Genomic DNA, 15,984 nt, shown 5'->3' on the forward strand with positions numbered 1-15,984 from the left:
GGTACTAAAAACTATTGCGCGGTAAATTAAAAATGTTGTTTTTAGTTTCAAGAAAATTCGCTACGAGCCGCCACCGCCTTTACACGCGCTTTCTGACTTCAATCTTGGTGAGGTTAACGAGTCGCTAAAACATGACTTCGTTTAAGAAAATTAATACGAAAGCGTTTGCCAGAACGAAATCGGAATTGACTGAAGATAACATATATTGGAAAAAATATACAGTACGTATTGTTTGAGCAATTGAGATGCTTTTTACTTGAAGCCATCCACGTGCGCCATAACACGTGCGAGCCTATGAATAAAAACAATCGTGCTCTCATTAAAAAATAGCTCGCTTTTTTCATGTTTAATCACAATTTCAATGTTTTTATATAATTCTTAAATTAATGAATTATTTGTCAATTTTTGTTAACAGCCTCCAGTTTTAATAAAAGAATTTGGCCCGATAGACTATATAGACTTCTCACCGGTGGAACCGCATTATTTCGCGACAACATGCTCGGTTCGAGTGCAATTGTATAATCCTATTACAAAGTTAGCCACGAAGACCTACAGCAGGTTCAAAGAGGCTGCATATGGAGGCTGTTTCCGTCGAGATGGCAAGCTACTGTGCGTTGGTGGAGAGGAAGCAGTCGTCCGCCTTTTCAACATCAGCTCAAACAGCATGCTGCGGCTTTTTTCTGGCCACAAGGCTGCAGTGCACCGAGTTTCCTTTACAAGCAATGATCTTCACATTGCCTCATTCTCAGACGACAAGACTGTAGCATTGTGGGATATATCTACTGAAAAACAATTGACAAGTTTTAATGAACACACAGATTACATCAGAGCTGGAGCAGTGAGCCCTGTGTCCACTGATGTGTTGCTGTCTGGGGGATATGACAAAATTGTAAATATGTATGACGCCAGAACTAATAAAAAAATATTCAGTGTTAATCATGATTCACCAGTGGAAAGTGTACTTTTCTTGCCTACTGGAGGAATATTTCTCTCTGCAGGTACAGTACTTAAAATATTTAGACAATTTTGTATACCTCTAAATTTTGAGAGTTTTGCTATAAATTTATATGTAATATGTAAGTAATTTAATATAATTTATAATTAATGCTTTATTTATCTATGATTTTTAGGTGGGACAGATATTAAAGTTTGGGATGCCCTTGCAGGTGGCAAATTACTCGCAAAAATTACACAACATCACAAAACTGTAACATGTTTAAATATCGCCTCTAATGGCCACAGAATATTATCTGGGTCATTGGACAGGCATGTTAAAGTTTATGATGCTGGAACATATAAAACCCTTCATGCTTTGGATTATCCCAATGCAGTACTCAGTATAGGAATCAGTGTAAGAAAATATATTGCTCTTTTAATTATTTATATATTTATTTGCAACGTTTAATTATTATTATTAAACTAAGTGATTTATAAAGGTAAACGTTAATTAAAATTGCAGGCAGATGATGAAACCGTTGTAGCTGGTATGGTGGACGGCTTAATTTCTGTTAGAAGACGCGAAGAAGATGTAAAAAATTTAATAAAACCAAAACGTAAAAGGGTATCATATAGACACGCGGGCGAAAATCTACATGTGCGAAGTATCGATGTGATCGTGCATCAAGAAGTCAAAGACATAATGAGCAAGCATGATGCCTGCTTGCGAAAGTTTCAATACAGTAAAGCACTCGACTGCGTTATGATGAATTATGTGGTTAATAAAACGCCGCACGTCACTGTAGCGCTGACACAGGAACTCATTAGACGCGAAGGCTTAAGGCGAGCCTTGGCCGGTAGAGATGGTAAATCGTTAGTGAACATTATAAAATTCCTGAATAAATATATTGGTAATATTCGTTTTGGAAGAGTATTATTGCACGTGGCGAGTGTGTTATTAGGTAAGTTTAAAAAAACTTTTTTTATTTTTCTTTAGAAATTTATATATTTTTCATGTAAAAAGAAAATATTTTTTTATTTAATAGACGTGTACGAAGACCATTTAGATGAACTGTCGGAAGAAGTACGAAAAATGTTCGTTATACTATCACAGAAGCTGGAGGAGGAATATCAATTAATTTTAGCCTTAACACAATTGCAAGGTTCAATGCAAATCATGTTATCTGGCGCCGAAACGTCTTCCTTGCCTGCTATAAAAGAGAATCAAAGCTTGGAGCCGTCAAACGCTGCTCAAACGGAACGTGATATTGTTTTAAATATAGGTTAATTATATATATATATATAAATATATATATATATATAATTTATAAAATTATTAATATAAGACAGATATGGCATTTGCTACGGCGAGCGGCGACGGCGACTGGCGTACGTGACTTCCCTCTCTCTCGGCCGCCGAGTACGGGGAGGTGTAGTAGGCCGCGTTCCTCATTCTTCTGTGACCGGTGCTCCGCGACACACGTACGCACGTGCTTTGTGTGAGCCTCGACGCACATCACGCCAAGATCACATACGCTAGCCGCCGTCGCAGCACCACGAATGCCATTCCTGACTGTGAGTGTACAATAATTTTTGTAAAATATCTTTCTGTACATAATTTTATATTACATGAACATTTTCCGAAATAAGTAAAACGATTTAAATATCTTTTTGATTGAAAAGGTAATCGTTTTTATGTGAATAAGTAAAAAATAACAACATTAGTTCCCGAAAAATTAAAACAATATATTTTTCCTTATATATAACAATTTTAATGGAAGCACAAGGAAAAATTTGATTATGGTATGTAAATCACTTAACTCAATCATATTCTAGCAAATTGTTTATTATTATTTTTTTAAGTAAACTTAAATCGATACATTATTTGCTTATCTTAAAAAGTCTCCTTATTGAGGCATTTTTGCCAAACAGCAGAAGATGGTTTTTCAGGCACTATCCATCCAATTGGAATCGTTGTTGCATCACCGTCTAAGCTGATAAATTTATCCCAGGCCGCACTGAAAAGGTAATCGTTTTTCATTAAAAAAAATTATATTATTTACAATTAATTATATATGAATATATATATTAAATACGCACCGAATCGCGATGAAACCATTTGTATCTTTGTAAGATTGTTCAGCAGGCAGAATGTTTGTTCCAAATAGCACATTTTCCCAATCTTTAAATATATTTTTTGTTTGCTTCTCGATTCTTTTTTCATTATCTGATTTTAACATCAATTTTAATTCTTGTTCTTCTAATGCATACTTGCTGTCCAAAGCAGCCCATTGTTTGATTAACTTAGCTGTAACACACATTTATATAATTAAAAATAACATTATAATTTGTTACAAGTCAGTATAATGTAAAATCTTAACAGTTTCAGAATATTAATGTCGCACGTTTTATACATACGCGTATATTTTTTATTTTATTCAAAATATTTTTTATGCGTTTGTGTTAATTAACGTATCGATATTTTATTCAGAATTTTGAGAAATTGATTACTAAAAATATGCAATAAAATATTACCAATTGTATTATTGAATTCTTCCTCAGTTGCTAAGGAAAGTTTCTCGCCTCTCGCTCGTGCAATATTTGCCTTGATCTTTCGTAAGTTTTGTAGTTCTTGCAAAATCCCAAGGTATTTCCGTGCGTCGTTTCTCTTACTTCGAACTTCAGATAAAACCATATCTGCATCCTTGCGTAAGTTTTCCTCTTGTTTCTCCCGCTCAATTATCGCCTGCTCATTTCGAATCCATGCATCAGCTTCCGCGTGCAATCTCGTTCTTCTTTCTTCCTTCATTAACTTTTTCTTTTTCCATTCTTCCTTTTTAAGTCGTTCCCTTGTACGTTTCTTCTTACGTTTTTCTAAATCTTTTTTAACTTTATTCAAAAAGTTTACGTCTTTTATAGTTTTTAAGATCTCGCAGATTTCGTGTTTTGCAGCGTTACAGGCACTAACCTTTTCCTGCCATTCCTTTTCCGGTAAATTAACGTTGTTCTTGAGTTCCGTGCAAACGGCCTCAAGTTGCTTATTTAATGTAGCCACCGATATCAGCGCACTTTTGGCATCCGCGATTTTAAACGCATCTCTCTGCTTGTTCTTGGTAGGAACTGCCGATTCTGTCAGCAGGAGGAACTGTTCAATGGCCTTTTCATCTTCTTGTCTCGTTCTTAGTCTATCGATTGACGTCGCATTATTAATAGTACTGTTATCACATGTGGCATGGCTTGGATAAACGTTATAATATATATTCCCACCATAATTTACATTGTATGCAAACGGTTGCCGAGTTACCGGATAATTACCGTACATATTAATATGTACATTTTCATAAGTTTGTCCAGTATCTTGGAAAAGTTGACCACTGTACATGTTTATATAATATATGTGCCTTTAAATACAAAAAGAAGTAAAAAAAGAAACTCTAGAATAATAATTTGACGTGATTTAGTAAATTGTAAAAGGTTAGTAAGAGTGAGAAACACAAATGTTGAATAATATTAAAAAAAAAAAATTTTGCGAAAGTTATTGGAGAGCACTTTTGTTTTAGCACATCTGCAAAATATCCCCTTCTTTTGGTAGCTGCTCTTCTGCTTCCCGGAGCACTTTCTCAGCCTCGGCGTAATCTTCTACCTCCTTTAAATCTTGCTCGGTGTCCAGAATCTTTTTGAGCTCTTCAAATGCTTTTACAAGACGCCGCTGGCAGTCTGGTACCATCATAAGAGATTCTTGGAGCACTTCCTCTTGCTTCTTTATATCGTAACCGTCTTTGTCTGCAAGTACATACAAAATTTAAAATTAAAATATCACGTTATTATATTATATAAATGTATAATCTTTGCCTTGCTCTTTTAGCTTCTGTATCCTCTCGCGCTGCTGCGCCGCCTCTTTCTCGTACGTGACCTTTTCTTTGGCAAGGCGCTTTACTACTCCTGTCTTAATCTTAAGCGTTCTTATGCGCGGGTCGGACATTATTTATCTCGTGCGTGGAAACGGAACACGGGGACTCTGCGGCTCGACGAGAAAGACGGAGACCGTAGGTTGTGGGGCTGCGTGTCGAAAGGTTAAGTCCTTTACTTCTCCCTGGGTTCGTTTCCTTTTCTTTTTTTTTTCCTTTTTTTACCTTATTAGGCAACTCGACGGAAATGAAATAGCGGTGAGACACGCGAACGCAACGAGGTTATGTGCCACCTCGCGCGCTCACTTCACTTCGTACAGTTCGTACACTTGACGCGCTCGTCGAGATCTCGATTTCGGAAGCTACGGGGGCGGAGCGAACGAGAGATGGCAGGCTGTTAACTTTTCGAATTTACTCAGTCTTATGGCGGTTACTCTCCTTCGTCGCGTTGCACCTTCGAGCACCTTGACTGCCGTGAGTTCGCCGCGAGCTTTATCACGATACGAAAACGTCAAGAGGCGGCTTATCGTGCGGCGATTATTGTTATCAGAGATACGGGTGAGACAAAGAAATCAGACGGGCATATATCTTCGTTATTCACTGGTGCCGGTGACATCGCGCTCCGACGAGACTGACCGTTGGACGTTCGGTACATTATGTTTCTGAAAGTAATCTGACAAAGTAGCGAGCGCGTTTTTAAGGGATTCGAATAAAAGTACTTGAAGGGCTTTTTTTATTTGTCGGGAAATAAGTCAAGGCCGGAAAATAAACGGACAGTAATATATGTATAGATTGTCGAGATTTCAGACTGGCATAAAAACGGAAGGCATGCAAGCTCTGAAAGGAACAGAGTTAAAGTGATATATCAATTTGACGTTGTATTGACCAAAAAAATGACGTAAATTCGTCATAATTTGATCAGCATGACGTCGAATTGGCGTCTTGACTTATCGTTCTTGTGGTTATTATCGCTAATTGCCATGGAGACGCGGGCGCGGTCGTTCGCGGGGTAAAAACGCGCGAGGTTGGTGGACCTGGGCGCGGCGCGCCCGGCCCGGGCCGGGCCGGCTTCGCGGTCGACTTTACGCCGCAGCCCAGCGCAGCGCCGCGACCGTTGGCCGTTCGGCGGCGCTTCCGCAGCGCCGAAGTGTCGCACTTGCAATACTTGCATCGTATATACGCCTGTATACGCCGCAGAGGCCGCAACGGGATGTGTACTGTGTCGTACCGCGCCGTATAGGCGGCGAGGGCGAGAAAGAGGAAGCGAGAGAGGGAGCGGTCGACGACGAGAGGGTGGAAGCGAGAAAGGAACGGATGCGAGGGTGGTGTGGTCACACTGGCGCGTCCGCCGTCGATTGATACACGTCCACGAGGGAGAACGTGATGCCCGCACGATGACGGACAACGAGTTTCCGGCCGCCGAGAAGATCCTCGGCGACATCGAGAACACCATCCGAAGGAATCCCACCATGTGAGTTTTCCTTTGCCTTTTTCCTTCCCCGCGCTTCTCGTACGACCCCGCCATACCAGCGGCGCACACGGGTGTGCTTTCGCCTCCGCGTAAGATCGAAACCCGGTTGAGTTCACACGGCCGACAATTTACATGGTTCCCCTGCTCCCCCTTTCTCTCATGCACCGCTGTCCGTTGTCATCTCACGCCGCACGCATCCAGGCTTTTGCGGTTAAGTCACGATTTCGAACTCCGGGCACGAAATTAACACATTTTTTTTTGCTGCACGACTCGCGGCTCTCTTTAGACGCGTTTGCCGCGCACTTCGCCGCAATCGTTTCTCTTCGATTTTTCTCAGAGTGCGTTTTCAGTCGCGCGTCGATTTTACTCGCGACAACGGAAGGAAACTGGGCGCGTGAAAGGGAAAGAAAAGCAGTCAAATCGTTCCACGGACGCGTATTTAAAATCACCGCGGACTTCACACGGTGAGGAGAGTCCTAACCTAAACATCTCTCGTTTCGCGGCCTGCAAACCCCGGCGACGGGCACGCATCGCGCAGTTGCGTGGGCGGAGTCTTCGGCGAAGGCGGAAGGGAGAGGAAAAAAAAAAAAGAAAAAAAACAAGTGCATCAGTGATCGCGAGTTGTTAATCGCAATTGTTGCGATTTTAACGCGGCGATCGATGCCGCGAGTCATGTGGTCTATCTATAATTAACTATAACTGTACCACTCTAGATCGTAATTTATGAAGTATGATAGAGCAAGCGCTATCAGAAACTTTCTTTTTATACAATATATATATTTTTTTCTCAATGTATTCCTTTTCTTCAATGTCTAGCGAATCGATGAATAAAATAATAAAGTTGGTATGTCAAATCCTGAGAGATGAAAGGAAAGGAAGTGAAGTTAAGATAGTATTCCATCCGAGGTTCGACTTATTTATATTTAATAAAGATGCACAGGAAAATTCGCTCAAGTTCCTTGGTTTATTTCTGAATAGGTGCTTGTCAATCTGGTTATTCCAGTTTCCGCAGAGTTCAGACTCAAGCTCGCGCTTGCGACCGTGATTGGAATAAAATCAAAGAAAAGAAAATTGCGCGAGATAACGTAAATCCGCAGAAACGAGAACGTCGCGAGGTTAATAATCGGTCGCGTCCGTAAAGTAGCGCCATCCTGAGAGCATCGGGTGCTAATAATCGCGGTCCTTATTAATTCCTCTTATGTAACCGCGCTTGATTTCAATTACCTGCTTATTTTCACCACAGCTTCTTTTGCGCTGCCGGAGGAGAAATCGACGTGGAGGGGAGAAACAAAAAAAAAACAGCCGTATCTTACATCGGTTTCTACTCTCCTTCGACTATTTGTTATCAGAGCTCCGCGTATGTGCACGCGTGATCATAAAAGTTCTTTCCGCACGCACACTGCATACATAATTGCACGGTACACCATTTTACGTAACGAGCCTTGCGTAATTTCCTCGATGTGGGAATCGAAATAAATTAACACTCGAAGACGATAGCTTATTAACGTTTTTTTTTGTTTCTACGTAAAAAAAAAGGGGCTTGCTTTTGATGCGTTTCCTTTTCGAATGCAAGGAGAAAGCGTAGGGAGGATCTGATGATCGCGACTTTTCTCTTGTTTGTTAGAAACAGTTTCGTTATCTTGCCGATGGAGGATAGCGAGAACCGGTCGCCGGTGTTCTATCAGGAAGACAGCCTGGGCCTCGCGTCATGGTGCGTCCAACCGCTATACGTGTACACGTATCGCCGGCTGCTGGAGTATCGTCGGGAGCGGCATCAGCGGCGCGAGGAGCCCAGCACTGTGGCGAGGTGGCTGCTGGGCGCCCTGCTGTTAAACCCGAACGTGACCACGTTCTGGAACATGCGCCGGGAACTGGTACGCGCCGGCCGGTTGGACCCGCGCGACGAACTGTCCCTGACACGACCGGTCCTCTATCACACGCCGAAGTGCTTCGAGGCTTTTTCGTATCGCAGCTGGCTGATGCCGCACTTTCTGGACGTCCTGGACGCCGCCGTTAAGGAGACAATCATCAAAGACGAGCTCAAGCTCGTGCAAACCTGCGCGGATCGTTACGCGAATAATTATCACGCGTGGAGTTATCGTCGCTACTTGGTCACCATGTTCGAGCAGCTTGGCCAGTGGCAGCTTACCTTCAAGAAAGAGTGGAACGACACGATGGACTGGTGCAAAAGGCACGTGTCCGACCACAGCGCGTACTCCTACCGGCAGTTCCTGCTGCGGAAGTTCATGCTGAAGGTAATCACCTCCGGGAAGGAGACCGACATTATTCGCATCTGCAGCCCACATTACGGCACGAATCACTTTATGCGCAAGCACAACCTCGACGTTCACGAGGAGATGTTGATCAAGCGTATCAATCAGGCGATGTATTACGAATGCGACGACTTTACACCCGATTATGCCCGTAAGCTCAAGATCTACATGCTGGCGCTCACGTTCTGGACGGAGGAGTGCTGCTTCATCGTGAACTACGTGTGCAAGTACACCGATCACGAGATCTTGTGGTGCCACTTCAGGTTCCTCGGTCACCTGCTCGCCGTTCTCACCACCGCTTACGCAAAGCACGCCTGTTACCGCTACGACGACTTCTGGTACGCTCACTGCTACGACAAGTCCTCGCTCGCATCGCTCCTTCCTCCTCAACGGCCTCTTGACGTTAGCGACGATCTCTTTATGGCGGCCCATGTGATGCTCATCAGGACTTTTTGCTCCACCAGGCTCATCGACGCCGATCCAGCCGTTCTCACGTCGTATGAAAATGGGTTATTAGATAAATTCTGCAAGTATCTCGAGAGAATAGGCTTGTCATCGGAATTAGCACTTTACGACTTTACAACGCCGCGATGAGCCGAGACTTTGCGCCAGAGAATGCATATAATTAAGTAATGAGCTAAAAGTGGAAACTCGCATCAATGCTCTCGCAATAATTTCGTCGAGATGTACTATTTCTCTTTCTCTCTCTCTCTCTCTTTCTCTCTCTCTTTTTGTGATTTCGTCCAAGTCTTATCAAGATGCTTTTTCTTCGATATCTGTGAAGTTTAACAGTGCGCGAGGCGTTTATTTCGAATATTTGCGAATTGTTGTTTATTTCTTTAAAGGTATCGAAAAGGTTTTGATAATCCTGAGGTATTTTTAAGGCGTTTGATTGTGTGTTTTCATTATTAGTTTTTTCTTTTCAATTTCTTACTTACACAATTTGCGAAGGTATCTTTTTAAAAAGTTCGCTGGTTATATTTCGAGCTTTGAAACTACTTGAAGGATAGTTGTGTGTTAGTTATTATTTTTCACGTTACCACTTGACTTTTTTTTTAACGAGGATGGATTCTTTGTATATTGCAGGAATATTTTAAAGGTATAGGTTTGGAAAATGAGTGCGCTTTCGAAAGAGCATGGTTTTTCGTAACTCTGAAATATTCCAGTTAGATGCTCAAAGAATTATTCTCTTCGATTCGCGGGGCGTTTCTTTCACGTTAGCACGATAAGCAGGATTCAATATAGATAGGCGGAATTGAATCGTTATCGATACTTAATTCCTGCATTGTTCGCTCGCGTAGCGAGTTCGGCGAGCCATCGACTACACCAGTGATACGTAAAAGTAAAATTTAATATAATAACGAGGTACAGGGGATATAGCCGAGAAAAATGAAAAGGCGGGATCCGTCTTAACGAGATCTCCGTCGAGTGTGAGAGTTTTGTCGTGAGAATAATTATGTATACTTGTAAAATATGGAATGAAGAAATGAAGATATTAGTTTTCTAAGATTGTGTGGATGTGTATGTTTTTTTTTTTTTAATTCTTTTTTCTTTTCTTTTTTTCTTTTCTTTTTTTTTTTTCTTTTCTTCTTCTTCACAACGACATGTACCCGTCTTTTCATTTATTTAACTCTTTCACGTCCGTAAGTTTCGAAGTAAAATTTACAGTTCCTAATGTGCAGCAATAAAAGATCAGTTCCTTTCTTCCTTCTATTCCGTTTATCTGGATCGGTAGCAAGTGTCGGCTTTTTCTTTGTCGTTCTATTGTTCCTCAAAAAAAAGTTAGAAAAAAAAGAAGTTCCATGCGAGAAAGATTGCTCGAGGTAATTGTTTCGATCGATTTAACCGAAGGGACAGTTTGACGTCGTCGCGATTGCTGTCACCAGCCAGCTGTCAGGTGCTTCTTGGCACGACGCAATAGCCAAAATAAACAAACTTTTTAACGCCCGGCTGGCACCCTCAGTCGCACTCGGGCGTTCGTTGTATTCGCGCAATTCGAACTCGCGCGAATCTCTTTCGTTCCGCGAAGAAGTCGAATCGCGCGCTTGATTTCTCGGTAACGAAAGCCACGTGGTTTTCTTGAGAAAATATAGATTCCGAGTTTGCGTTCGAATTCTTTTCTAGCAGGCGCGAATGAATATAACTCGCTCGTATTTTTTTTTTTTTTTTGCGACCCGCATCGAATATGAAAATAAATTAATTTTCACGCGCATCATTAATTCTGGACAGAGCGTATCACGCGATATCGGCACTTCGTTCCTTGGCACAACACGTCGCGATAGAAATAAACCGTCGGGCTTTAACTCTGCGATCTCTCAGTCGCGATCAAACGTTTGTTACGCGCGGCCAATTACACGCTTATCGGCAGCTTTGTTCGTTAGGATCCCTCGGCGAACGTTTCGTCTCGTTTAGACTTTGACTCGTCAGCGGCACCGAAATATTCGCGCCTGGCTTTCGTTATACTCGTACACGTTGCGGTGATTAAATCGACGAGAAATCTTTCGAGGACATGCCGTCGGAAGCGGTCGCACGTGACTAATCCCTATTGGCCGATCCGGGCGATAGGCTGCAAAGCCGGTCGATAGGCATCCTCGCGATATCCTCGCCCGAGAAGTGGACACCGTTGTGTCCAGCTGTCACAACTCGGACCGAGTTTTGCCGTCGCGTTACCACGCAACTTGTCGCATCCGCTTTCCCGGCGGTACATTTTTTTTTCCTCTTCCTCTATGATCCTGCGGGATCGACGATTGGAATGTTGGAACCGGAAGGGGAGACCACAGTCACCAGTCTGCGACGCGGTACGAGTTTCACAGTCCCATCAGTCACTCCTGGCGAAGGTAAGACAGCCAAGTCGCAGCGATTTTCCCGGAAAAGAAACCTCCCCGTGACGCTCGTGGATATTTTGCCAATCGAAGTATCTTTTTTTAGTCTCATATTTTTTAATGTAAAAAAAAAAGATTTAAAAGAACGTCTCTGCTAGCCGCCAGTTTTTAACGGTAATTTGACACGAGGAAAGTTATTTGAAACGTACATGACGTTAAGTAATTAAACCGTAGCCGCCTCGTTCTGACTCATCTTTCTAACGAGTAGATTACGAGCTCGCGAAAAAAAGGAAAAAAATGAAAAAAATATATACTTGTTTTACTCACCGAGTTAAACACGTGCGGTATTACGCGCGTCGACATGCGACCCCGTAGACATGCGTGACGTACGACGCGAGCGGCACGTTTTCTCGCGTGAGAACGCGGGATGCGTTATCACGTACATATCATGACATTATTAATAGTGAGAAGTATAAACATTTGGCAGGCGACACGGCAGGGTGTTTGTGATTCATGCCTGAGAAACCCCGCGCTCTTCCCGGCGATTCTCTAAGAGCCACTTTTACTCGGAGAATGATTTACTTTATTCAGCTGCGCTGTTGTTTAAATAGAGACGCAAATATATACATTGAAGTGCGCACTCGGCGCGAAAATCGCTCGCTCATCGATACTCTCAGAGAAGCTCGTAACCAGTCCACCGCTGAAACCCGCACATGTCATCGAATTTCGTATTAACGAGCGGTCTAAATGTAATTAAAATAAAGAGGCTGACGTGACGGTTTGATTAAAAATTGTACGCATCGTTCGCGAGAACGACTTCGGGCACGTCGGCGTGTTATCTCGTAAACGATCGTCACGCTTTAATCCTAAACGAACCTAATGTTCGTCGTCGTTAATCTTTGCCGGGCGCCAAGCATAATTCCACGTCTCGGTAACGTTTCCACTCGTGTCGCTCGTCTCAAGGTCTCGCAGAAGATTTCGCAAAATCCACTTTCGTCGAGCTTCGCTTGAAATCTCCTGACGGGATTTCCGTTGATCGACGACGAGAGCAATTTTCCCAGGTCCCGGTGGTATTTCCCTCACGAAATCTGCGGGGATAACGAAACCCGGCGGGGTTCTCCCCCTCGCGCCGCGGTTTATGCCACAATTTGGCCGTTCGATTATTTTGCCATTCGGTGAAATTTGTTTGCGCTCGCGTGTCGCAAATCTCGGACGGAACGACTCGGCTCCGGACGGCCCGGGGTAAGTAAATCCTCGCGTCCAACGCGAGCTTAAGTCACTTAAGCTAAAGGCATCCCGTGTTCGTAATGCGCTCACGTAATGCAGGTGGTATATCGGAGACTCGTTAATATGCCGGTTGACGTAACGCGCGGCTTGGAGCTTTTAAACGAATTAAAGCCGCCGGAGACTAGCAAGCACGGCCGTGCGACGGAACGCATCGCTGGCTCGTCCGTTGTTTTTTTTTGTTGGCTCGCGATCTTTTTTTTTTCTCTATTTTTTTCCTTTCTTCCGGCGTGTTAAAGTCCCGCGCCAATGATCCATCACGGCGGCTTGTCGCGTTCGCCGAAGTAACTTCCTCCGAAGGAACTGCGCGCGAGAGGGAAAGTTGTCGCAGGATTGTCTTACGGCTCTGCGAAAGCGCATCCGGAAAGCCTCGCGGCCGAGTGAAGAACGATTCTGTTGTCTCTGTTGGTTTCGAAGTGCGATATAAAAAAGAAAAATACCACGCTTATATCAATGAAAATGTATTTCGAACGATTACTTAAGTGCTACGATTTTTTTAAATACAGTAATACATTGAGAATATTATTTTGTGAAGATTCCGCCTGCTTCTGGATTGCGCGTTGATTCTTTTGTATTTTTTCCATTGTTTTTTTCCGCGGAGAACTCTCGGCGGAATATCGAAATTATATTTGCCCAGCGGGCGCTTATCGCAAGGACGAGAATTAAGGACGCCTGTGTAACGTTTAGCAGGTCGAAAAGGGTGCGAAGGGGAAGGGCCGTTGCGTAGTGTATCCCAAGTGTCCGCCTTCCCCCGATTTCGCAATCGCTCTTCGCGGATTGCTTTCACTTTAACAATTGGCATAATAATAGCGGCCCACGTCAATCATCGGCGCAAGTAATGACTAATAATCAACGAGTGTGAATATAAAATTTCAGAGAGCGAGGTAGGCCTGCGGCGCGGCGGCTCCTTGAGAATTCCACGGACGGGCGGCGATCAGGACGCGCAGAAGCAGTTGGCGGAAACGAGATCGTCGCCTCCGTCGACGTTGTCGTTGTCGACGTCCACGAGCTCAGCGTCTTCCTCGTCGTCGGACAGATGTGCCGCCGCCGGGGAAAGATCCCGGTCCGCCAGGCGATACGTACCTGAGGCTACGAGTGACGCACCTGCGCCGGAGTACCTCGCCAGGAGCCTCCTGCAGCTCGGATGTCCTGCTGTGTCGATGCCCACGTAAGTCACGCTTCCGGTACCTTTCTCTCACCTCGGGTCCGAAGGAGCGCAGGCGGCCGCGGCGGCATCGCGTTCAATCTCGTCGGAATCACTTTCGCGCGCGAGAAACGGCGAGGGCCACGTTTTCACTCATGAATAAGCACAAAGGTGATCTCAATACGCGCGGCGAACGCGCTGGAATCCGCGCTCGTATCGGAATTACATCGGCCCCGATTTCCTCGAGACGTGACACGGCGGCGCGTGGCTGCATCCCGGTCAAGGCGACGCCGACGGAGATGCTGGGTGGATCGGCCCGAGGGTTGGTCTCGATTGCGCAACCCAGGTATGACGTAACGCGAGGAACGTAAAAAAAAAAAGAGAGAGAGAGGAAAAAAAAAACCCACGTCGGGACACGTTTCCCACCCACGTTCAACCGGGAACGAGGCGAGAGAAGAGTAACTCGATTATCTTTCCCTCTCTCGCGCCGTTCTGACGCGTCTGTTGAAAATAATTGTCGCGATGCGAGGCGTCGTTAAGACTATCGGTCCGTCGAGTTCTCTAATATCGGAAGCCGATTACGTCGTAGTTAACAGGAAAAAAAAATGAATTAAAAATAAAAAACCAGTAAAGCACTGCGTTCACGCAACATCAATTTTTCCATCGCGGCGGCGATTACGATGGCGCGTTTGATTGTTGTGTGAACGATACGCCGAGCTGGTCTGCCCCTCGCGAGCGGTGCTCCCTCGATCGACCCTCCTTTGTCGGGATGCTGGCGAACTTCCGCGGTCGCGTCTGGGAACGAGAGCGCGGAGAAGAGAACTGCGAACCGGGGCCCCTCTTTCCTCAACAAGGAAGTCATTTTTGCGCCGCGAATTCTCATGGGGCAATTAAATTTATGACGGTCTCGTGGCACGGTGCTGACGCACGCTAGCCCGTTCGCGAGGTAAATTAAAAATTTAAGGGGTGAAATGAGGGGAGGAACGAAACGAACGGTGGACCGAGGTACGACGCAGTAGTTACGGTCTGCCATTATCTCGCAATATTGCAAAGTTGAATTCACGAGAGGTAGAGTCTAGTCGTCGCACCTCCCAGCTCGTTGAAACTAGACGCTGGGGCGAGAACTGGTCTCGCAGGATTCTATAGATAGTACGAGAGCGTGTACGGCCGTGGGAAAAAATTTATAATAAAAATACACGGGTGGAAAGAACGTACGTAGCGCGCAGGGAAAAACCGGAGACGGGCGTTGGAAAATATTGACGTTGCAAAAAGCGCTGCGTAAAAAGCGGATAAGTGTCCTACAAAAGAGAAAAACCGGGGGGGAAAGGTAGGACGTCGACGAGAGATTAGACGGAGGGAAAAACATGCGGAAAGGGACGGCAAGACGGCGAGGCGTTCGCGGCCTTTCGCGAAAGGATTGATCGCGGAACTCGTCTCGTAGGCGTGAAAGGTGGAAGGTGAAGACTTTGTCGAATCGTCATGGAATGATAAGATCTGACGAAAGGAAGATTTCCGTGGGCGAAGAACGATAGAGAAACGAAGGAGTCTGCCGGTCTTGGGATAAGGTGCGGCAGCTGCGATCAGTGGACCGCCATCGCGATCACCGCAGCCGCTCGATAAGGAGACGGGAAAGAGAGAAAGAGATAGAGAGAGAAGGAGAGCAGGAGAGCTTCAGGATTCTCCGGCCCGTCGCTCTCGTTGCCGATGTGCACCATTATTCGCAGCTATATAGCTACCGCGATGATATTCGGTCAATAGGTGAGCCGCGCGGCGCAGACGCGGCGGTACCAGCCTGTCGCTCTCGCCCGGTCTGTGTGCGTGCTCACCGTCGTCGTGCCACACGTACATCCCGCGAAAGCGTTGCCGAGACCCGTCGTCGCGGAGAGTAGACCACGAACGCGGACACGCTTCGCGCCGCATTGCCGTATTCTCCTCCGCTCGCTATCGGAAACACGTCCGGGGATATCGGAGCGGCGGCTCGTCACGTCCTTCTCCTCTGCCACCATCCGCGCGCGGCCGTCATCGCCGCGGTCCCGCGTCTTCCCTCTCGAGGGAAGCGCCTACCCGGAAGAAGGTCTCGCCCGGTCTTTAGTGACGTCGCTCTTGGGTGACAGTGGGAAAGGACCGGGCAGGAGCGGCGGTTCAA

At 45.1% G+C, this 15,984-nt stretch overlaps 5 protein-coding genes across 6 annotated transcripts in view; 3 read left to right on the top strand and 2 right to left on the bottom strand.

The window, feature by feature from the left end:
* Window positions 1-66: 66 nt before the first annotated feature.
* Window positions 67-2,618, top strand: LOC139108679 (U3 small nucleolar RNA-associated protein 15 homolog). Its single transcript, XM_070667171.1, has 5 exons — window positions 67-221; window positions 416-998; window positions 1,131-1,351; window positions 1,460-1,898; window positions 1,983-2,618. Exons 1-5 carry the CDS (start codon window positions 132-134, stop codon window positions 2,222-2,224), a joined length of 1,575 nt encoding a protein of 524 aa, XP_070523272.1. The 5' UTR covers window positions 67-131; the 3' UTR covers window positions 2,225-2,618.
* Window positions 2,619-2,764: 146 nt separating this feature from the next.
* On the bottom strand, window positions 2,765-4,318 carry LOC139108681 (programmed cell death protein 7-like). The gene is made up of 3 exons (XM_070667173.1): window positions 3,472-4,318; window positions 3,037-3,244; window positions 2,765-2,954 (listed from the first exon to the last, which is right to left on the bottom strand). The coding sequence occupies exons 1-3, from the start codon at window positions 4,316-4,318 to the stop codon at window positions 2,831-2,833; spliced, it is 1,179 nt and encodes a 392-aa protein (XP_070523274.1). The 3' UTR covers window positions 2,765-2,830.
* Window positions 4,319-4,485: 167 nt separating this feature from the next.
* Window positions 4,486-5,432, bottom strand: LOC139108683 (tubulin-specific chaperone A-like). The gene is made up of 2 exons (XM_070667174.1): window positions 4,789-5,432; window positions 4,486-4,719 (listed from the first exon to the last, which is right to left on the bottom strand). The coding sequence occupies exons 1-2, from the start codon at window positions 4,916-4,918 to the stop codon at window positions 4,493-4,495; spliced, it is 357 nt and encodes a 118-aa protein (XP_070523275.1). The 5' UTR covers window positions 4,919-5,432; the 3' UTR covers window positions 4,486-4,492.
* Window positions 5,433-5,941: 509 nt separating this feature from the next.
* On the top strand, window positions 5,942-10,095 carry Temp (protein prenyltransferase alpha subunit repeat-containing protein tempura). Its single transcript, XM_070667172.1, has 2 exons — window positions 5,942-6,315; window positions 7,940-10,095. Exons 1-2 carry the CDS (start codon window positions 6,239-6,241, stop codon window positions 9,180-9,182), a joined length of 1,320 nt encoding a protein of 439 aa, XP_070523273.1. The 5' UTR covers window positions 5,942-6,238; the 3' UTR covers window positions 9,183-10,095.
* A 52-nt stretch (window positions 10,096-10,147) lies between these two features.
* Window positions 10,148-15,984, top strand: part of LOC139108678 (uncharacterized) — a 36,938-nt gene continuing 31,101 nt past the window's right edge. For both annotated transcript variants that reach the window (XM_070667169.1, XM_070667170.1), the window contains exons 1-2: window positions 10,148-11,425; window positions 13,571-13,862. In XM_070667169.1, the coding sequence (XP_070523270.1) occupies window positions 11,341-11,425; window positions 13,571-13,862 (377 nt within the window). In that variant the 5' untranslated portion in view covers window positions 10,148-11,340. The remainder of the gene's footprint in view (window positions 11,426-13,570; window positions 13,863-15,984) is intronic.

This window comes from Cardiocondyla obscurior, linkage group LG15 (assembly GCF_019399895.1).
Source record: "Cardiocondyla obscurior isolate alpha-2009 linkage group LG15, Cobs3.1, whole genome shotgun sequence".
NCBI lineage: Eukaryota > Metazoa > Arthropoda > Insecta > Hymenoptera > Formicidae > Cardiocondyla > Cardiocondyla obscurior.